This window comes from Anas acuta, chromosome 1, assembly GCF_963932015.1.
Source record: "Anas acuta chromosome 1, bAnaAcu1.1, whole genome shotgun sequence".
NCBI classification, from domain to species: Eukaryota; Metazoa; Chordata; class Aves; order Anseriformes; family Anatidae; genus Anas; species Anas acuta.
This window is the reverse complement of record NC_088979.1, coordinates 130,936,102-130,959,055: the sequence shown is the minus strand read 5'-3', so window position 1 is coordinate 130,959,055 and position 22,954 is coordinate 130,936,102. Positions and strand designations below refer to the sequence as shown.

Here is a 22,954-nt window from a genome sequence, read left to right as displayed (position 1 = left end):
CACTTACTTTCCAAAAAACTTCTTGATTCCTCTGGCCTTTTTCTTGGAATCTGGAGAAGGCGGACTCATCTGTAAACTATCTGTTTCTTTTGGTCGAGGGGGCAAGCCAGCCAGATCCAAGTGATCTGCAGATCCTTTTTCTGTTTCAGCTATTAGAAAACAAAGTTCCATCAAGACTTGCTTTCACAGCACTGTACAGACACACTCCTGAACTCTGGAACAACTCTATCTAAAATTATTGAGCTTGTCTTCCTCATTCATGGGCCTTACTGAAACACTCCAAGGCAATGTCCTTGCTGGTTGAGTAGGCAACAAACATTTGGTGAATTAATCAACGACTTAAATCCCACATACACCCTTTCTCAGGGAGTGTCCTTTCACAGAAGCCCAGGAACAAATCAGTGCCATAGCAGAAGTCCCCAGAGCCCCCCCCAAAAATAAATATATTATCCTGTGGGCATCTTTCCTAAAGAACTGCAATATCTCCTAAGTTATCTCCTCAGTTCCCCACTCAGAAAATTCCAGCAACAAACAATTCCTCCTACACCCCAGAAGTAAGAGGGCCCTTTCACGTCATTGGTGGAAAAAGGGCTTCCCCCATGCAAGTTCTGGAGCATTTCGTTCCTCTGTAGAGAAATACCATGAAGTCTAGGCTCTGTCTGAACTGAATCTTCTCTTTGGAGAGAACTATAGAGCACTCTGATTAACATGAGAAGTTTAATCTATAGCTGTTTTCTTTGACAACAAAACTCACAAGTGAAGTTGTTACAAGACTGTTTCGTAAAAGCTAAGCTAACAAAGAACAAAACTACTTAAAGACCATTTAAAAAGAAATTACACAAAATTACAGTATCTATTAGGCTACATAAGCAGAGATGTGGCAGCAAAGTGCTAGATAGCTGAATAAAGTAACCATGTGGAGCTTATGCCACTTGCTTGCTGAGGAACTGTGACAGCACGAGCCTGCTCAGATGAAGCAGCTGTAGCAAGGCAGCCTACAGCAGGCTGACAGTCAGGCCTGCAGCCACTTTTACCCTATTTTCATATGGGTGTGTAATTAGATGACCATCGTTTGTTTTTGACATGGACTCTCAGACTTCCAGAAGAAAACACGTTGCATGAATCAAACTAGAGCACATACTGCTGGGACACGTGGTCTCAGCATACCTTTCTGCTGAGCAAAGTTTTAGATGTTTCAGCTAGACTACATTTGAACATGCCCCATTTTCCTTCAGTGATTTACAAGTGAAACCTCATAGTGAAGCAACAAGGTCACATAAAAGATTATTTCTTCGTACTTCGGTTTGACCACTATTGAATATGGGAATTCTGCCATCGAGAGACAGCGGTAGTGTCAAAGCAGGCTTTTGCATTAGTGATCTTTGCTTTAATTGGATAAGAAAAAGTGCTAGCTTAGAAAAAAACAAACGAACAAAAAAAAAAAAACAAAAACACATTTAAACATAATTCTGAAGAGAGAGATCAAGGACAAGGTTAGATGCATTAGAAGCAGAGGTTTGCGGGTATTGCAATATTTGCTCCTTGTACCTTGCTCCACTGACACAACCTCTAAGAGGAGATGACATTTATGGGGCTGTATGGGAAACCAAGAGGGCCAAGAGCACTTGTGTCTCTTTGTCAGCAAGGGTGACACGCGATGGCTGTGCTGCCACCCCAGCTGACACAGCTCCATTTGCTAATGTCAGACTCTATAGGTCCTCCCTGCCCTTGCCAGAATCACTCAGGGAATGCTCACATTGTGAGACCAGGTTTTACTACATAAATAGCTCCATCTCAATCTGCCCCAATTATTTCTCATTCATTTACTACATAATAAATATAACTACGTCTCAGAATATAACTTACATACCCTTCCCCTCAGAGCTCCCCTAAATGAATGCCTGAGAAGTAAATACACTCCAACGCTGCTTTGCCACCCTTCAAGTTTATACAGGGGTGTCCAAGAGGGGCACCAGCACAAAGGTGCCCCATGTGTTTATATGTTGCTGATTCTCAGTTGCTACCTTGGTCTGTAGGTAACTCTGTGCTCAAAGCTTTGGCAAAGGTCTCTGCAAATTAACCCGCAATCTCTCATTAGTAGCAGCTATCAAAAAATTGCACAGCTGACTTATAGCAGAGGGCAGATGTTACATGGAAACTCCTTTTAACAATGTACAGTTTTGATGCAGAGCTCTCGTGTAGCTTTTGCTTTAAAAGTGTGTGGCCATAACCAGCTGTTAGCAGCAGTCACAGCGCAGTGCTGGTACAGGCAGACATGCAGTATTACTATACCTAAGGTAGGTGCACTTGCACTTCGACTGCGATCTTCAGATATCCAAACAACGCACATAACCACACGCAGCACAAGGGGAGAGAACACGCAGAGGGACAAGGTAAAATACATTTCAAAACTTACATCAGCAAAATACAAGACAAAAGGAGGGAGGTACAATAAGGCACATGCACCACATACAACATTGAATTTACAGAGAGATTAGGATTACCAATTCGCTGCTAATCCCTCTCTCACAGAAAAAGAAATGCAGTAAAGATCCTTGGTAGAGAGGTTAAAACAGCACCCTCCATCACTTCAGTGCAGGGAGGTCACCTGCTATGTGACTCACGCAGGCTCCTGTGGGGTGGCAAGTATCTGGACAACAGTTTTACAGATGGAAGCACTGAAACCTGGATAACATGGGTAACACACTCAAATCCACAGAACCATGCTCTAGATGGCCCATCTTCCAGCCCTTTATGACAGCCACAAGAACTCCATCTTGTTAAACAAATTTCAGGATGAAACAGATGATTACACAAAAGCATGCACAAAATAAACCAAAGCAAAGTCTAATCCTCAGAATAGACTGTGTATCTACTTCAAGTAAGCTAGTAAATTTCCATGCCACATGACACAGGTAAATTATGTGCAATGCATAATAAATGTGTGAGCATGTTCTTTTGAAAAATGACCCAGAATTGTCATTGGTAAGTAAAAGCAGGAGACTCTTCTGCTCAAGACAGAAGAAGCTATCCCCTTTTATGCTTCTGAAAGATAGAGCTAAAGTCCTAAATTTTGTGCAATAGAAATAAAAACATTTTAGATAAATGGCAGTAGATCTGATGCACAGACTCACTTGATGCTTGAACTGGAACAGTGTAAATACTACTGTAGCAGAGCAGCTAATGCAAGTAGGATTTCAGCTACTGGTAACAGCAACTTCTGCATTAAGCAAAATAATTTATTTCTTCATCGTCCAAATGTCATCGAATGACAAAACCAAAAAAAAAATACCACTTTCCATCACAGGTCTAGAACTCAAAATGAGCTTGAATAACTTGTCAATGCTGTTCTTGTTGTCACAATCTCTTTGCAAGGCTACTTAAATACACATAAAATAAAGAGGAAGACTGCCTCATTTCCATACATCTTATGAAAGATAAACTGAGGATGGGACCATGGGAAAAAAAATACCCACAAGTCTCATGTGCGAGCTACCACCAGGCAGCCAGCACTTCAGAACTGCAGCATTCTATTACAAAGTCTCAGGGGAGATATCACAGCAGAGGTTAAGACAGATCAACTAACTTCATTACATCAGAGAGGTTTTCTCTGTTGCTTCATTTTTTCCAATCATTCTACTGAGAACAGTACCACCAAGTCACAGTGAGACCAAGGCTGGCTTTCCTGCTTCTTAGGACTGTTACAGCACCCAGAAAAAATAAACCTCTAGTTCTCTGTTATTAAGACATTTGTCAAAATGCACAGAATCTGAGTGCAGGTGCACAATACCTACCCAGATTTGGGGCACTTGCAGTCCTCTTGTTATTTTTGATCTTGAAAAAGCCTCGTCCAAATGAAGATCTGGCTTTACGGGTACCAAAACTATCCTCATCTCCTGTGACACCGTGAGAAGGAGATTTTGGAGGGAGGGTTGCAAAATTATTACCTTCCATTGGAGGTTTAACCTGCTTAAGGTAGGGAAACAGTCAGTATCAGGGAACTGCAAAGGACCTTTTAGAAAGATACAAAGTGACTGTTGACAGATAACCTGAAGAGTCATTCCTTTACTTTTGTTACTACAAGAAAACAAGGTAAAAGGCATAAAGGAGAACACAGACAAGATCTTCATTTGAATATGTTCGGGATCCAGGATTACTACCACTAGCTTCTAAGAGTAACGTGTTGTCTTGAAGATGTTTCTCAGTTTCTGCAAGTAAGGCTTACAGGTATGAAAAAGATAAAAATACAGTCCTGGAAGGCTTTGAACTTTTCCAGCTTTCCAGGGTTTCTGTCTCCCCCACTGAAGGGGCAATGGGAAGCAATGAGGGAGAAAAAACCCCCACACTAAATCAGTTCTCTGCCAAGTGCCACATAGCCCCTTTCATCTTGTCACTGCTACGCAATTTCAGAAGAAATTAATTAATTGATTATGTCCACTGACCAAGCTGAGAGTAAGCACATAGCAAAGAGTAAAAATGACAGGACAGAAAATCAGACACGTCAGTTCACCAATTTCAAGTAGTAGTTTTAACCTTTTTCACTGTTTCTTTAAAGGCAGAAACAAACTCATTCACAATCCAAACACATTCCTTTGGCTTTTGCTGAATGGATACCACATTTGGGCTAAAAGCAGTATCTGATATAGGTGTTTGATGTAGGTGTTCTCTCCACTCAGATCTTCCTGCAAATGTTGCATGCAAACTACTGACATAGTAGGGTAGACCATGGTGTAACTGTTCTGCAATGACAGTCTCTTTAAGAACACAGCTGTTACAGAAAACAATCTGGAAACCCAACAGTTTTTAGAGACATTAATTATAGTCAGTGTAATAGTTAATGGTTAGCTTTGCTAATTATCGAGTGGTAGAATTATGTGGGGGAAACATTGGCTTAGATGGCAACCTTATGCTCTACCAGACCGAAAGATAATTCATGTGTGAGAGGACAAGAATGTGTGAGATACAAAGCAGTTGTGGCAATTCATCATATCCTCCTCGCTATCTTGTTGCATTCTCCCTTTGGAACTGCATGCTGCAATTTCACAAGTTTGAGCCTTTCACCACCTACTTGCTGTCCACATTTCTCTGCATTCACACAGGAGCGTACACACACATTACCTCTGTTGGCTTCTGTGCAGGGTCTCTGTCCTGTTTCGGAAAGATTAAGAAACACATTTTAGAAGTCACAGTTTATAGTCAGTATCCAATTCATTACAGTCACCCTGAGTTGAACTGACTGAAATACCCATTCTCTGTACTTTTTTATTCCCTAAAGTTATCTCTTTGGAGCTGTATTTCACACAGACTAATTCTTGCTTTTTTTGAGGTCAGTGAGCTGACATGAAAGTACAGTTGCTTCAGTTTACTTTGTAAGGGATTAGCTGTGTACATAATCAGTGACAAGCAGCCTGTAAGGCACTATTGAGCACAGCTGGGTGACAGGACCCATAGCAGAAATCAGACAGGGTAGAAGCCAAGTAGATGAAACATCCACAGCCTCTACTCCTTGCCTGTCCAAACCAACCAGCCCCACAGCCTCCAACCTGGAATTTCTAGCTTTCATAATCAAGTTCTGGTCATATTTTCAGTACTGTCAACATCCTTCTTAAGCTGTAAAGCACAGCTCTTGGTCAGCTTGGCTATCAGACAATTTATGAGCTTTTAACAGTTTAGGCTGTCAAAAAAACCGCACAGGAATAACCCTGATTTGATGACAGAGTCTATCTGTTTTGTCTCTTCTAAAGTGGCCTAAACAGAAGCTATCACCAGAAACACAATGGCTCAATATTTTGTTCCCAACCACCTGAAACGCAGAGCCATCGCAGACCGTATTTTAGAACACAGCCTTCCAAAATTATTAGCCTTGAACACGGGAAGGAAGTGGTAGCACATTTTCTGTGTGTCTTAAATCAGAAAAGCATATCAACTTAAGTTTAAAAAAAACAAACACCACCACTCATTATTTGAAGAAAAACACAGCACGAGATTTTCTGGTAAACACCTCAAGCAGAAAAACAAACAAACAAACAAACACTACATTTGCAAGGACAGATTTTCTCCTTTAATAAAGTCTGGAAGATGTCACACATTTGAGACCACTGGTAACACATGATATGAGGAGCCTTGCTGTGACTCAGCGTTTCTCACAATAAGAAAACAAGGCATCTGCAGGGTCAGTGCCATAACAGATGTCATCCCCATTTCAAAGGGAAAGATGGAAGTAAGAGCTCAAACCAACCGCTTCACATGTCTCCTTCTTCAAACTGCTTAGACTGCTGGACTTCTGCAGTGAAGAAGTTCTGAAACAACATGAAGAACAAGCGGAGTAATTGGCATTAAATTTTCTAAGATAAATACACTCTCAGGAGTTCATTTTTGAAAAGCATTACAATACATGATGAGATATACTCAAAAACAAAGACATTTCTAATTAAGGCAATCAACACACTAATCAGAGCCCACACAGTTTGAGGAGATATTCTAAGAACCTCCACATCATAATTACTGATGCTAATGCTGCAGTGACATGATGCCTACCTTGGATATTTTTGGCTTCTTATTTAAAGTTTTATTTTCAGAGGTACAAGCAGAAGTTACACAGGCAAAAGTGATATAAACAGAAGCTATGAGAAACTGTATTATTAGCAAGAGGCTTCTGACTAATTTAATCCTTACAGAAGCCAAGCACAGTAAGCCAATCATGCTTTAGTATTTTATTTACAGTTCATTTTCCATTTCAGACCAGGTATCTCCCTGTTCTGGTGAGACTTATGCTGGAGTGCTCAAGTCTGAAAAGAAAGTTACCATTTAAATCTTCCCTACATACAGTTAAAAGAGTAACTTCACTGCATTTTACAATGTTACCTATCATTATACCAGCATGAGGGCTTTGGGAATAGTCTCATGGTCTCATGGCACTACATCACACAAAATATAAACAGACATTGAGCATTATGCAATGGACCAAACAAGCCCCGTTGACTTGGACACATCATTAACAAATTGCTTTGACTCAACCTTGAGCTCATAAATAGTACCACTGGTTTTCCTGAGCAATAAGGTTATGTGACAGGTTAAAATTACGTTTTCATTGTAGTCTGCTGAGTACCTTTTCCCCACTATCAAAAGAACAAAAGCAAACCAGAGGCACTTGTACTACAGAAAACTGTTAATTTCAGTGTCTATCAATGGTCTATGACTCAATTAGAGATGCTTCATAATATAAAAGAAATTGTTAGCATGTGTGCACAGGTAAAGCATTGGAAAATAACGGCCATGAACAGAAAACCACCACCGCTACATCTTGGCTGGAATTACTTGGCATATTTGCATGTGTCTGTAAAATATGGAGGGATTGGTTAGGGTTTTTGAGTCAACAGTCACATATGTTTCCCAAATATTTTTGATACTTACGCTGGACCGTCACACAGCTGAGTTCCTGGGGAGGAACCAGTTGATCTTCCTTCACTGTAAAAATTAAAGATATGAAAAAAATAACGTATTTAAGTTTTCCATGCAAACACCTTGCTAATATACAAATCCTAAAATCTCAGCCTGCTTTTATTTATTTTCACGTCAGCTGTTACCACACTAGCACATGCCAAATATTCTCCTCTACAGTTGTCAAGTCTTCTAAAAGACGAAGTTGAGCTCAAGTGCCCCAGGAAAGAAAACTCATACTGTAAGTTAACTACAATACTACAGTACTGCAGCAGAGGTTACAGCACGCATAGTGTAGCATTGCAACACCAAGTAGCAGAGATGACTGGCTCCCTGTGACTTACCCACAGTGCTGGGAGTTTTGTTGTTGGTTGGTGCTTTGCTGTTTTGTTGTTGTTGTTTGTTTATTTTGTTTTTAAGAGGCAGGATATAAATATCTGCAGCAATGGCTAGAGCTGCATGAGGTTCTCTCTCACCCAGGAGGCTGCAGTCTGGGGCACAGGAGCCACATTTCAGCCACAGCCCCAGGGTGCAGCCATGCACCCCCTGCTCTGGCTTCTCTGAATTTCTGGATCTACATGCTTAGTCTGGTATTGGAAAATCTCAGGCACAGTTCTCATAAGAACAACTGAAGAAATATCTGCATTTCATCATGTCAAAGCATGGCACACCAAGGATATCTCCTTCTCTAATCTCTTGAAACACTTCTCGTGGTTTCCTTTTGAGGCACTGTTAACAGCTCAAGGTCAGTGTTGGACAGCCCTTTTGTGGCAGTTTGTGTGGTGCCTTACACCAATCTTTAGCAACTGTGGAAAATGCCTGAATGCAAATCATCAGGAACAAATTCGTTAGCACAGCCAACACTATCTCAGAACAGACCTAGGTGATGTAAACCTATATAAAAATAAAAATTCGGTGTCCTTAATTACATTAGGTCAGTTTTTCTCTCCTGTTCATTTATTGTGATACAACTGATAATAGAGTGTAAGTGCTGCTACAAGCAACAACCACCAAATCAATGCTTACTTACTGAAAAATATTTAATCAACAGTTTGCAAATACATGATTAGTTTGTGATAGCTAGTCAAGTGAACGTTAGTCTCATTTAATGAACTTAATAACTTGACGTCATTGGCAGATTATTACTTTCATTAAACATCACAGAATACTGGATTTACAATTGAAAAATACATGAAAACAATAATACCTCAAATCACTTGTGGGATCTGACCTAGGCTGTGTTTTCACTTTTTCTGCAACAATTTCTGAACTCTTGGACGTTGATGAAAAAGATGGGATTGAAATCTGTAAAACACTTGTGTGGATCTGTAAGGAATTCTAAAAAGAAAGAAGAATATCTCAAACTGAAATGAGCTCAAATTAAGCAGTCATAAATGGTAGATGTGATAGATAAACTATAAAAAGGCTCCAAATTAAAATTATAAAAAAAGGAAATAAATTATATATATGTATGTTTTAAAGACAGTGGTGATTTACTACTTGAAAAATGTCACTGGAAGATAAAGCATGAATTGCTGCACTGATAAGCTATGGCGTAGATAAAAACCTTAAAAGCCACCACAGGCTGCCAGCTAAATCTCTCTCTACCACAGACTCCAAGAAGAGTAGTTAATTTTTCAGGTTCATGCCCGTCCTCAGGCCACTCAAAGAATACCAGAAAGCTGCTGAACATCTTTTCTTCAGCGTGTGTTCATGCTGTTTAGTTTTGTCTATCATGCTGTTTAGTTATGTCTATCAAATCCCTTCTTTGATTCAGAGTTTTAAGAGAAGAGAACTGTAGATTTATTACTGAAAAATGTGATTATAAAAAAATAAGAGATTTGACAATAACCTAGTTATTTCACTGAATTCAATCATGTAATGATGATTACAATCATTACATGATTACCATTCATACATTGATGATTGCATCATTTTAAATATGACAGGGTATATTAAATGAGTCCCAGCATGTTAACTTCCAGTTCCTGAAAAATGAAATTCAGCTCCAAAAACAGACATGTTTGATATGAAAAATAGTTAAGACCCATTATCATGACAAATACAGCTATTTGCTATTTCCTGATCCCATCTGATTAAGGAAAATAAATTCAGCTGGATTCCAATGAAACTCCTCAGCAGGTTTCACAAGAAATCCACCTTGTCCAAAAGGTTAGGAAAGATTACTAAAACTGAGACCCTGAAAAAAATATTTTCAGAATCTCGAGTTTTGATGTCTCTAACATGAGTCCAGAACAGGCAATATTTTCAAGGAGTAAAGGAATTAAAAAATGAAAAAAGAGATACCTCTTCATGAATATTCATGTTAAACTCATCATGGATTGGAGATGCTGTTACAGGAGTTGGGGATGGACTTTTCTCTGGGTCAGTCAGAGTTGGTGTGTCCAATAAAACTGTAGGAACTGATCCTGAATGCAAGAAGTCTTCACTGTCACTTTCCTTGCCTGCAGGGAGAGAAGACGGGAAATTTGTTAGTTTGACTTCTGGATACATGATAACTCTCATTCCTATGCAAGGTGCAGCCAGTATCCTCATTTATGGGCTATTGGAAGAGGCTTGAATTATGTATTTTTAGGAGAAAGTCCAATAGGAGAAGGTACCACATGCTGCTTCCTAATTCAACTGCCACAGCGTGGCAGGGTTGAAGCAGAAGGGAAACACGCATCTGACAGCAAAAGCCCAGCCCCCTGTAAAGGCATTTAGTTGGATCCATTTCAAAAAGCTCAATAAACTGAAGTAGTTATTTCCTGTCTCATGTCCTGGGATTTCATACTAAATACTACTTTTTGCATATTAACTAGGGAAAGACTAAGGGGATGGGTCAAAGTTTGCCTGAGACAAAAACAACCCGTCTTTGTGGTGTCTTTAAGTTACCCATAGGAAAAATGCAGTCCACAGCACAAGAACTTAACACCAGCTTTTAAGTGACTGCTTTATGTTTGCAGGCTGCCACAACCTGAGTGTGTTTCATTTAGTTAACTCGGTAGCCTGCATCAGCATCTGACATCCTCTGCGTCCACAGAGTGACTTGCTGCTCCTGAACTGCCTCATTACACACCTGGATTTCCATACTTGTCACTAACACCGGAGTACTGACCCCAGTAGGGGAACGTTCAAGGAAACTGATACTTTCTAAAAAGCAAGCAGAAGCCTAGCACTTGTTGCAAAAGACCTGATACAAATATAAGCCAAAGTCTGTTTACATCTTTCACAGAATCACAGAATTTCTAGGTTGGAAGAGACCTCAAGATCATTGAGTCCAACCTCTGACCTAACACTAACAAGTCCTCCACTAAACCATATCACTATTTCTTGCTCATTTTTCACTGCCTGTCCATTGCTCTATGAATCAACCATACACCACAGTTCCCAGAGACTCGATGTCTGTTTTACCCTCTTCCTCTCTTTGAAGGAATGGCACTCCATGAAAAAGCAATCCCTATTTTAAAAATGTTCCTCCTCTTTCACATTAAGCTTGTTGCTTTGCACTCATGACCCTCTTTCCTCTTCCCTCACAGATTCTGTGTGATCCTAGCTTTGGCAGAATGAAGACATTCAAGTTGTGTTCTTAGTGTTCGTGAGTGCTGGCTTTGAGGAAGGAAAGGTTCTTACATACCAAAATTGATGCCCACAGACAGGGAGAACTGTCTGATCTCTTCTCCCCTTACAACAAGGGGAGAAGGAGCCACTTACTAACAAGGAGGTAGCAAAAAGACTTCCCTATGCAACCTGAGCCCAAAATGCTTCAAAGCATGCCATTTCCAGTTTCAGTTTATGTTCCTGACACTAAGCTGAGAGAAGCTGGGGAAAAACAAACAAACAAAAACCACAAGCCCTTGTCATCTGCCCTAAAGAAGGCAACACACTCGGGGCAGTTCAGGCCTGTGAAAGGCTGTGTTAGCCTTCAAAGAACTCGCACACAAAGTAGGTTTTCAAAATGTAGCAATGCAACATCACAGCGCACAGACTTTTTAAGTTGTGCATATATTATGTATACATACATTAGTAGAATGCTAATGTCCAAAATTTGTTGAAGACAGGTCTTTCAGAGGATGATGAACTACAAAATGTGACTTGAGTACTGGAAGAGCAGTATGATGTGGGGAAAAAAAATCATCCTATAGGAGCTATAATGCAAATAGGCCTGGATTGTAACTGTAAAGATAGTGCTTGTTTTCTAACATCTGAGTGTTTTCATCTGAAAACCCAGAACCATTTCAGGGTAATGCTCTCCATGTGCTTGTTTTGCTTATCTTTTAAGGGAGAAAGGGGAAAGAAAGGGTACTCTGTGTAGTTACATTAAACTGATGACCACCACCCTCAACATTTATCACCTTTGGGAATCAGAAGTTCCTGGATCTGGAATGCTCCACCAGCCTTTCAGTGTATGAAACATAACATCACATGCTACAACATGTAAGTATATAATATAACAACCATTTCAGCCACATGGTTATGCTCATTATCTGAGGGGTGTGGGAAGGTGGACAGGGAGACAAAGAGAGAAGAGGTTAGTAGTAGAGATGAAGAAAAGCCAGCTTTCCCCCCACTCCAGAAAGGAAGAACTATTCCATAGCTGCTGCATATGGTGGTTTGTGGGGATTCCATTACATGCCAAAGACATTGTGTGCCATTACAACACAGTCTTGGCAGCATGTCCACTTTGCTACAGGTATTTTTGTAGCTCTTGGGCATTGCTATAAGTGTGTGCAACTGCTGTGGCAGTGCTTGTTTGGCTGGAAGGAACATGCATGCTTAGGGTCTGCTCTTCTCAGCTTCCAACCCCTCCCACGGAACACTTGCAAGTGAAGGGAATTGCGATATTTAGCAGTTAATGTAGTACCTAATCAAGAAAGGCGTTTCAAGAGGCAATGGAAAGAATGTGAGAACTCATCACATTCAAGCTAACTTTACACTGGGGAAATAAGCAACTGACAACAGTAGTCACTACTACCGGATGCACCCAAATGTGCAGCAGCACAGACAGAAAAGGAAATTTAACAGTTTGCTCTGGTATACTGTTTTATTATACCTAAGAGATACCTTCAAAGATCGTAAGTCTAAGAGTCAAAATGTAACACTATCACAATGCACCTACAGTTTAAATGGGAACAGAGTTTAAAACTTCTTAAACTGTACAATACCTTTTTTACCTTGAGCCAGTATCACCATGTCTTGAACTTTCTTGTACCTATTCAGAGACTGTCGAAGCTCTTCTATCTTCCGATCCTTAAATTAAGGAAAATTGTGATTGATCTTTTTCCTTTCGTAAATAAAAAATAATAAATATGAATACTTGATATTATTCAATTTAATTGGCTGTGTGACTAGAAGTATGGATGGGACATGACCCAGAATTCTGTGAGGCTTTGAAATATCAAATACTTATATTTAGCAAAAGCTATTATCTGGTTAATCAACAGAATTGTCCCAGCCTTGAAACTGGATTTCAGCTCCCTCTTTAAGTCAAAGGTCAAGTATAATGCATGTGTCATTTACAAAGGAAGCAGTAATCAAAAGATTTAGGGCTCTGGTGATCAAAAGAAAACAACCTATTAAATGTACATGCATGTAAATATGCAAAACCATACATGAAAACGAACCATACTTTACAGAATGTCCTTTGGAAATGTGGCCTCTATTTATATCCTGGGACTTGCGTTGGAGCTCTTTACATTTCAAAACATGGTGTAGAATGCAGTCCCACTGAATTTAATGACACTGATTTGTGAGGACATGGGACAGAGCTCATAAATGCCCAGCATCTTTCCATTTAAAAGGTACAGCAGTGCTTCTGACTATAGTGAATACTTGATTCTTACAAATTTGATTTTGTATTGAATTGCAACATGTATACAGATTTTCCTAAGAGATTTAACTCACTTTGATGAATGATTATAGAGTGAAAAAATGACTTCGCTACCTTCTCTTCATTTGCTGCCATAAGGGATTCTACCGCCTTCTTCATTTTCTGTACCTCTATATCTAAAAACACAATACAGTTACCTAAGTCAAATTAAGTAAGATAGTGTAAAGAAATAAGGAAAATAAAAATACCCTAGAATTGACTTAATAGTATCTGAAGGTAAATTCACAAATTAAAAGACATAACACAAGCCACTTAAATTCTATGTTAGATGAAAATATACAGAGCCATTTTCTACAAAATCTTTTTTCTAATATTTTTTTAAACCAAGGAAATGACCAAATTCACAAAATTATCCACCCCCTCAACTTCAGGAAAACTGAGTCATGAGTAAAACTAGTGCTTGACTATCACTCTCTCTCTCTCTCTCATATAATCAAATAATTGCGAAACAAAAGGTCCAAAAATACAAAATATTACTACTGGAATGCAATAAAAATACATCCTCATTACTACAGTCAATAAACACCCCACATGGCATCTCAAAAACCCACTATACAAAGCAATAGGATTAATGGACATCATGAAGAAAGCATTGTGCAGTGGTGTTTAGTTATAATTCAGTATGGATGTAAAAATGAGGCCAACACAATGGAATGATGCAAGTATTTGTTGTGACAAGCAGTCATGCTAGAATACATACTGTAGTTCATACTTGGAAAAGGTCCCTGATACAGAGATCATGGTTCCGCACTTCATCTATAATCCTTATTTACAAAGTAATAGAAATACATGGAAACATGTTCTATCGATCTATGAGGTTTGATTTTGGAGGTGTTCTGGACAACATAAATGTAAGATGAATGGAAATAATCTCAAATTTTGCTAAAAATCTACTTTACATAAATGAAGGAAACTTTAAATTTCTTTACAATTATAGGAAGGTAGCCAAATTTACAGGCAAGAAAACATTTTACTTGAACTTCCTAAAATCCTTCTGGAAACAAACAAACAAACAAACAAAAAAACAACAAAAATGCAGTGGGAAGATCGTTTTCCTCCTTAACGAAATGCAAGAACAAAACAAGCTGCCTGACTTTCTAGATAAGAGACATTTAGACATATTGAGTAAAACTGTAACTGGTACAGCTCCAGAAATTTTCACTGAGTTATGCTAATAGAAAATCTGGCCTACTGGATTGTAGCTTCATTTCACTGATAGGCAACTATTTTATTTGTGGGTACATTTTATGGAGAAAAATCTATGCACTCTGCTTTCAAGTGAAATTTTGTGTCTCAGTGAGACTAAATCTTCATTTATTAGCTTTTTTTCAGAGAACGTATTTCAAGTTTGATATATCCATCCTTATTCTCAAAATTTACCTTAAGTGTAACTAAGGGTTATAGATGACACAACCTAATGGTGTGTGTTAAAGCAGTTTTATATATACATGCAGAAAGCTCTTCTGGTAAGCACTTCTGAAATACAAATGCATGTGGAAAGACACCAGAAACCTTACTTTTATCTTTCAGCTTCTTTTTACAATTTTCATCTGTGCAGGAAAGTCCATTGGATGTAAAATTAGCATGAAGGTTATGACATTAAATAACTTTTAACAAAATATTGCTACATAAAGGAGCAAACTATTACACACTATTGCAGAAGCAAGCAGTTCAAAATTTTACCCTGCACTCCCCCATTGCTGATGTTCCTAATGACTCAAACAGTCTCGCTGCTCTCACCCGTATTTACCTATCTCAAGGATTTATTTATTTCACAGAATCACAGAATTTCTAGGTTGGAAGAGACCTCAAGATCATCGAGTCCAACCTCTGACCTAACACTAACAAGTTCTCCGCTAAACCATATCCCTGAGCTCTACATCTAAACGTCTTTTAAAGACTTCCAGGGATGGTGACTCCACCACCTCCCTGGGCAGCCTGTTCCAATGCCTAACAACACTTTCAGTAAAGAAGTTCTTCCTAACATCTAACCTAAAACTCCCCTGGCACAACTTAAGCCCATTCCCCCTCGTCCTGTCACCAGGCACATGGGAGAACAGGCCAACCCCCACCTCTCTACAGCCTCCTTTAAGGTATCTGTAAAGAGCAATAAGGTCGCCCCTGAGCCTCCTCTTCTCCAGGCTGAACAAGCCCAGCTCCTTCAGCCGCTCCTCGTAGGACTTGTTCTCCAGGCCCCTCACCAGCTTCGTCGCCCTTCTCTGGACCTGCTCAAGCACCTCGATGTCCTTCTTGTAGCGAGGGGCCGAAAACTGAACACAGTACTCGAGGTGCGGCCTCACCAGAGCCGAGTACAGGGGGACAATCACCTCCCTAGCCCTGCTGGTCATACTGATTCTGATACAAGCCAGGATGCCGTTGGCCTTCTTGGCCACCTGAGCACACTGCTGGCTCATATTCAGCCGACTATCCACCATTACTCCCAGGTCCTTCTCTGCCTGGCAGCTCTCCAACCACTCATCTCCCAGCCTGTAGCTCTGCTTGGGGTTATTGCACCCGAGGTGGAGGACCCGGCACTTGGCCTTGTAGAACTTCATGCAGTTGACCTCAGCCCATCGGTGCAGCCTATCCAGATCCTCCTGCAGAGCCTTTGTGCCCTCGAGCAGATCGACACACACACCTAACTTGGTGTCATCTGCAAACTTACTGAGGGTGCACTCAATGCCCTCGTCCAGATCATCAATAAAGATATTAAAGAGGACCAGCCCCAGCACCAAGCCCTGGGGAACGCCACTAGTGACTGGCCTCCAACTGGACTTGACTCCATTTACCACGACTCTTTGGGCACAGCTATCCAGCCAATTTATTTATTTTACTATAGGTTTTCACTTGTAAGGTCTCAGAAAAGGCTTATGCCAGTAGCTTACACTTAAGCTAATGCTATGCAAAACCCAGCTAGGTGATAATGTATGAATATGCATTCAAAAAGCACAATTCATGTAATGGGGCTGATAACCGGTGTTATCTGCATTATTATATAGTATTGTTCTGAGGCAGAAAAAACATAGTTTACTGGGGAAGAAGATCCCCTGATGAGCCACACAGAGAACTAAACTAAAGGTAAGAATCAAAGGGTAATAGCAGTTCAATGTATAAAGCAGCCCCCAAGGAAGAAAAGTGCCATTTAGGTAGTAATAAATGCAATAAAGCCAGACCTTTTTCTACATTTAAATGTTCTGAAAGAAATCACATTTTGATGTGGTCACTTTCAATACTTTTATACAGTAGCTTTAAAATCAGATAATTTTATTAAATAAAATTTGACAATCTACACACAGCTGTTTCTGCCTCAGGTTAGGGGAAGAGACTAATTAACCTCTTGTGGCTTTCTAAAAAGCATACTTTAAAAGTACAATTCTAAAATCTGTGGTAACTATCAATGAGATACATTCAGAAGTGAAATTTCAGTAAGTCCATGGAAAAAGTTTTAAGGCTTTAAAGTAAATTTTCTATTTTTAAATGAAGTTCCCAAACTTAAATTTCCCCCAAATAAATACTAATTTTTTTTTGAAAGCAACTAGAAGTATCTGACACATAACATTTCTTTGTGAATTCAGGTTTAATTAGGATTTAGAATTAACCAGTGCATAAAACCAAAACCAATCCTTAATTTCATCTGTTTAGGGTTGGGGACACACTGAAGATTTGCACATCCTACTTCGGTTTGCATTATGGCTTTTTCCCCCCCTTAATAGTAAGAGGTATATAAGCAAAGCCCAGCACAGATACCCACACTTTGACGAATACATTGAGAAGGGAACTTCTCAATATAACCTTTTTGGGGACCTAGTTGAAATTTGTTTAGGGATTTATTTGCCAATATAAACTTTATCTTTCAGACACCATACAAGCCATACGAAGAACTAACTAGGGATTACCTAAGGCAGTTTAATGTTGATCCAGAACTATTCTGATGGTAGGTTCAGCAGTTGCATTGTGAATAGTCACTAAATATGGTAATAGTACTAAAACCAAAGGCAGAAAGAGCATGAAAATTGTTTTTATCTGTTATTTCAGTTCAACCACTCACAGAAGTACTATCTCAGATAAAGTGACTGAGGAGGATGGGTGCCTCTACACCATCCTAAGAAAGCCTCCCTTGGTCTTACCTCTGTCCAGTACTTCAATTCCTTCTCCTTTCAGCTTGCAAACCAATTTTTCTTGCAATCTTTTTACCTCAGCTTCCTTCTGCTCCAGTTTCTCTTTCAAAGCTGCTAGTTCATCCTGTAATAGACACAGAATCACTCAGTGACAGTTACCATACACATCTGAGGTGCTTTCAAAATTTACTTCTATGAAGCACAGCAGACAGGTCCTCAGCCAGTGAAAGTGACCAAGCACTCCCTGACATTTACACTGGGTAAAGGGACACCCATCAAACTCTGCCACTGAGCACTGCAACAGATTATTGAGTCCTGAAGGAGGCAAAAGCAGGAGACTTACAGACAAAAGCATCAGTCTTATGCATAATTTGAAAAGAGATTTTACATCTAAATTTTAAAAAGTAAAACAAAAAAAATTCTTTTTTATTTAGCCTTGCACTGATAGAAAAATTGCAGGTGATAAGGCTGAGTGGTAAAGTTTATGCTACAAACATTAGCTACAAAATGCTACAAACATTTATTTTTATATTTATAAAGCATTTTGCATGTTCAAAGCAGGATAGTTACAGAACTGTGCTTACAACAGGCTGAGGACAGTTTCAGAAATAATCACTGCTTCTATGAACAAAAAATTGGTCACAACACCATTAAGCACAAAAACAGATGCTGAAAAGCAGTTCAGACAAAAACATGGTACCTCTGCCATACTTTTGGTTTGCTGACCAAGTATTAGGAAAGGAAACTTAAGAGTTGAGATTCATGGGAATAAGACAGATGGTGTTTGAGGGAGTTGGGGTGTATTAGGTAAATGCTGTCAAACTGTAACTTAGATCTAACCATCTGCACCAGCAACTGACTGGCACAGGTCCATGCATTTAAGTTTTAAAATTTGAGTCAAATCCTATGCAGTTTAATAAGATATTCCTTTGAAGTCCGAGAATATCTTGTGCAACATCATCATCAAGACAGGACCCAACACTAAAAATTTAATTTGTTCAGTTTGTAAACAAAACAAGGCAAGACCCCTAATTTTGGCATTTATAGCTTCTAACTGAAGTGATAAATACTTAAAGGAATAAACCAAACTAGAATACTATGGCTTAAATGTTTTCCTGAGCTTCCCTCAAAAGATCTATGGCAAATATGCATAGAAATGATACCTGTGCCCCCATACTATGGCCCAGACATGTGGCCCAGTGTGAAAGAATCACTGCTCTCTAGCTAGTTTTCATGAATAAACATTCTCTAAAAAGGTGAGAAAAATTCCATTTGAGTAATGGGTGTAAACTACAAAAGAGGCAGTCTTCCCTTGGAACAAAAATGAACTCAAGCCTAATTCAATTATGAATACCTTATGCAAAGTTTATACACTAAAATCCTCTCCCATCCAATATAAAATATATTGGATGGGAGAGGATTTTAGTGTATATATTTATATATTTGTAATGTCTATCTACATAAAGAGCTTTCTGATCTAATGAGAAAGGAAGCACTGCATATCAACACACAAGAATTAATGAAGAACAAAGCACAACAACACAATGCAAGACAAAGTGTAAAACGGTGAAACAAAGAATTCAAAACAGGCCAAATGTTACCCAGAAACTACTACACCTTTAGCATCTGGCATTTTTGCTCCATCCGCTGCTTTTCATACTGCATCTGACCCACTTTGATTTTCATGCTAGAAAGTTTGGCCATTAAAGACTGGTAACAGAGATAGAGGAGTAAGAGAAAACTAAAGACAGAAAAGAGACAAGCTAAATGGCAAAGAGAAGTCAGACACTTACAGAAACGGACTGCTAGAATTACTTAGGGGAATACTTTCTCTTCAGAAGTAGCTGATTTTCAGCACATTTAGGAGAAAATAAATGCTCAGCTTTGGTCTCACCCATGGCATGTCTTATGTGCTGCAACTGGTATTTCTTGACACATGCATGAAAGAAGGGTCTAAACAGGTAATATATTATCTGATTTTTTTTTTTTTTTGGTGATCCCTTGGGAAACCAGGAGTTGGACTCGATAAACCTCGTGGGTTCCTTCCAACTTGGATGTTCTATGATTTACTGTTAACAACCAGCTGCATGGTGAGTTACCCTTCATAAAACGCAATGTCTGGATCTGAAAACTACAACACAAAATTCAGAAATAACCCCTTTCTAGGCTTTGTTCTAGTTGTTAAGTGAGCATCGTTGAACTCCTGAGCATGCTCAGAATTTTTCAGGGTGCAGGCAAGGACTGGGGAGAAGAGAAAGAAGTTCGAAAACCTGTGAGTTGTGCCTATTACTGTTTCTTTTCCTCATTTTCACTTACTTTGGTTGTTTTAAGCTTCTTCTCATACTGGAATCTTTCATTGTCCATCTCTCCCACTCTTAATCGCAATTCATTTATTTCCTGGATCAAATCCTGAGGGAAAAACAGAAACAAAAGCAAGAAAATAAATCAGTAAACAGAGTCATAGTTGACCAGGCACACCTTGGTGGGACCATAAGAACTCAGCAGCAATAAAAGGAACTCTATACACACAAACACATCACCCAAATTCACAGTTAAGTCAAGGAATTCAGAACTTTCTGGATATTCAGGGGCCTTATTTCTCAGTTCTCCATTACTGCACTGGATAAAATCAGGCAGAGGAAAAAGAAAGAAAGAAATTGAAGTTGTGTTACCTGAGCTTGGGATAAAGAAAGGCCTCCTGCCCATCCAGCTACTCAACTGCCTTTTAAAAATATGAAGAGATTACAGTGGGAATCCACATCTCTGTCACTCATGAGACCTTCCACACACTGAATAAAAGCACCATCGCTTGTTTCTCTAAGCACCAAAGCACATTTGTTTAAGCATCAATGGCGCCACTATTGAAGTTTGCAAGTTCAACCTTGTTTAGAAGAAACTCAGAGACACCACGGACTTGCACCTGAGCTCTTCAGGAGAACAGTTCAACCTCCTGTGCATCCTCCTGGAGAGACCTTCCAGGTCTGGATGTTCAATCCAAGTGCCAGCAGCACCACAGCTCCCTTCCTGCAGTAGTTAAACAAACCCTAAGTTTGTGCCCTGGCAAGGTGCAAGGCACTCTTTCTCCAAACTACCCCACCCTCCAGATCAAGAAATGGGATGTTAAGCAGCCAGCTCCAGACCTGTCAGAAGCCTGTGTGACGGTCAGGACATTGTCCCCCCCAATATGAGACGAGGAACCACAGCTTATTGGGAAAATCATCTCCTTGTTCAGAAGGGGAGCACATTACCAGAAAGCTGTGGCTTTCACAGAGCTTAAAGATGTCCAGTGTGCTTCTACTTCACATATAACTCACTGATCTTTAGTTTATGAACATACACCAGAAAACTGTTACATTTGCATGTTTTACATAATAAAAAATCAGCCTTTCCTGACAACTGTAATGCCCTATCACTAGGGAACACATCGAAAGAGAGGATAAGCACTTTGGGCACCCTAGAAAACAGAACTCAAACTGCAGCTTAATGGCTTTTACACTACCAAGAGGGTAGTGTGGTACTTAGGTTTGCTTGTCTTCCTACACAGAAAGGCAAATCCTATCCATGTGAAGTGGTGCTGTACATTGAGCTAACATCTGCGAGCACTGGAACAAGCCAGAGGCTGACATTTGGAGAATATTCATGGGTTCCTCGTAACACCTGCCTTCCAGCTCCATTCCACATTTTCTCAGCTTGCAAAACCCTGGTTATCATTTTATGTGCTTGATGGATCTGATGGCAACAGAGCAGCATCTGTATTTCTTTAGCAAGATCCAAGCTCAATTACCAGAACTACATGGAAAACATAGAACATTTTGATGATAGTAATAACTATTATTACTGCTAATGTACAACTCTGATTTGGATACACCTGCAATTCCTCACTGATTTTGCAGTGTGTGACCTTTACAAAGCACATCACTCTTAAGTATAACTACACATGGATGTCACTATTAATTGAACTTTTCTTCACCAACACCAAGTGTTAAAGACCTCTAACAAATTTACATCCACAAGTCCAAGAGTTAGCTTTGAAGCTATGACAATGGATTTGTTTTGCACTTTTGTCTCCTGCAGCCAATCCCTCTCCTATCTTTCTGCTGAAGTTGTTGCCTACATATTTATCACTTGAACTACATGTATTTTAAAACACTGGAGGAGGAGAAGGAAACCAGTTATCAATATTCAAAAGGCTGCTATGAGGCAAAAATCAATGAAAAAAATATCCTTTTGTGAAAAAAAGTTAGTGCAACCCGTATTGATGGAAGTGTCAAGATGTACACAAAATATAACAGGAAACAGTAATATTACAAAACCAAGAGTGTAAGATATTGGAGTTGAAACCAAATTCCTCTTTTTAACCTGTTAAGGGCCTCATGTGTAATGGGTCCAACTGCTCATCAAAATGACAGTACAATTTGCTCAGGGGCTAGATAGAAATAAAGAGGAGACCTAACAGCATGCTTTGCACTACAAATATTTTCAATTACTCTCCTGCAAGTGCAACAAGAGATGTCTCTCATGTCTTAAGTTATCTACAACACAGTAATTGTAAATACCATTATTTCTCAGCTTTGTGAGGCAGAGAAGCATTTTAAAAACCAACCAGGTTCCACAGAGAGATTCTTGTCAATACAGAAGAGATGGGTCAGACCTCGTATAAATAAGCAGAGGAAAAAGAGAAGACCCTAAGAGCTCTGCCTCCGCTGCTACTGCATTACTTAAAAACATGGAAAATGGTAAAGAGCAATTAAATGGTCCTCTTCTGATACAGAGTCAGGTCCCTCCATGCAAACACCCAACAGCTCTTCCTTACAGAGATCCACTAATGGAGCTGATGAGGCAGCGACATACAAACTCCTGTTTCCTAAAATATTTTCCTTCCCTGCTCATGTTACTTGTGCTCTTGATTGTGTGGCCAAAGAGGCACAAAAAAGCAATGACAACTTTAAGCTTTGAGGGTCAGAAGCTTCCTTATTGGTACTGGAAATGTAAACTACATTCATGGTTTTTCTCCACTGAGAAATTCATCTGCCCAAAGGAGCCTGGTGGTGTTTAAGTTACAAAGAATTCCCCACGAGTGAGCCAGTTTAACCCCTGGCTGCTGCTTCAAAGACCACGTCTGGTTATGGACTCCTCCCTAAACAAACTCCCTAGTATGATATTTTCTTACATAAACCCAGCCCAGCTCAGACCACCCGTGCTCCTTAAGGAAAATAACCCTGGTGTCTGCTGAGAAAGTGGAAAGACTGGAATGAATTAAAGAACAGATTAATTATACAATTAGCTTTGAAAAAGCTCAGTATTTGTAAGCATCCAGACAGGAAACTCCTAGAGCACAAAGGAAAAAAAGCTTACAGATCTACTTAAGCATTGTTTTAGAGAAAGAATGGTGAATATGAGAAACCAACCAAGCTAGAAGGGGAAGTTGCAATAACAGACGTAATTAAAAACTGGATAATAGGAAAGATTTAGTATGAATGATAATTCTGTGGAAGAGAGCAGCTGC

The 22,954-nt window shown here is 39.5% G+C and overlaps 1 protein-coding gene across 18 annotated transcripts in view; it reads right to left on the bottom strand.

Annotated features, from left to right (window-relative positions):
• Window positions 1-22,954, bottom strand: part of PPFIBP1 (PPFIA binding protein 1) — a 113,071-nt gene that overhangs the window by 13,621 nt on the left and 76,496 nt on the right. For 4 of the 18 annotated variants that reach the window (XM_068656227.1, XM_068656237.1, XM_068656246.1 and 1 more), the window contains 14 exons: window positions 19,765-19,857; window positions 19,066-19,158; window positions 17,458-17,572; window positions 14,848-14,880; window positions 13,385-13,446; window positions 12,606-12,690; window positions 9,748-9,905; window positions 8,648-8,778; window positions 7,414-7,467; window positions 6,239-6,299; window positions 5,119-5,148; window positions 3,795-3,969; window positions 2,293-2,325; window positions 8-149 (listed from right to left, as the gene is read on the bottom strand). In XM_068656227.1, coding sequence (XP_068512328.1) covers window positions 8-149; window positions 2,293-2,325; window positions 3,795-3,969; window positions 5,119-5,148; window positions 6,239-6,299; window positions 7,414-7,467; window positions 8,648-8,778; window positions 9,748-9,905; window positions 12,606-12,690; window positions 13,385-13,446; window positions 14,848-14,880; window positions 17,458-17,572; window positions 19,066-19,158; window positions 19,765-19,857 — 1,265 coding nt within the window. The remainder of the gene's footprint in view (window positions 1-7; window positions 150-2,292; window positions 2,326-3,794; window positions 3,970-5,118; window positions 5,149-6,238; window positions 6,300-7,413; window positions 7,468-8,647; window positions 8,779-9,747; window positions 9,906-12,605; window positions 12,691-13,384; window positions 13,447-14,847; window positions 14,881-17,457; window positions 17,573-19,065; window positions 19,159-19,764; window positions 19,858-22,954) is intronic. The other 14 variants (XM_068656265.1, XM_068656255.1, XM_068656300.1 and 11 more) reach the window with 14 other exon arrangements.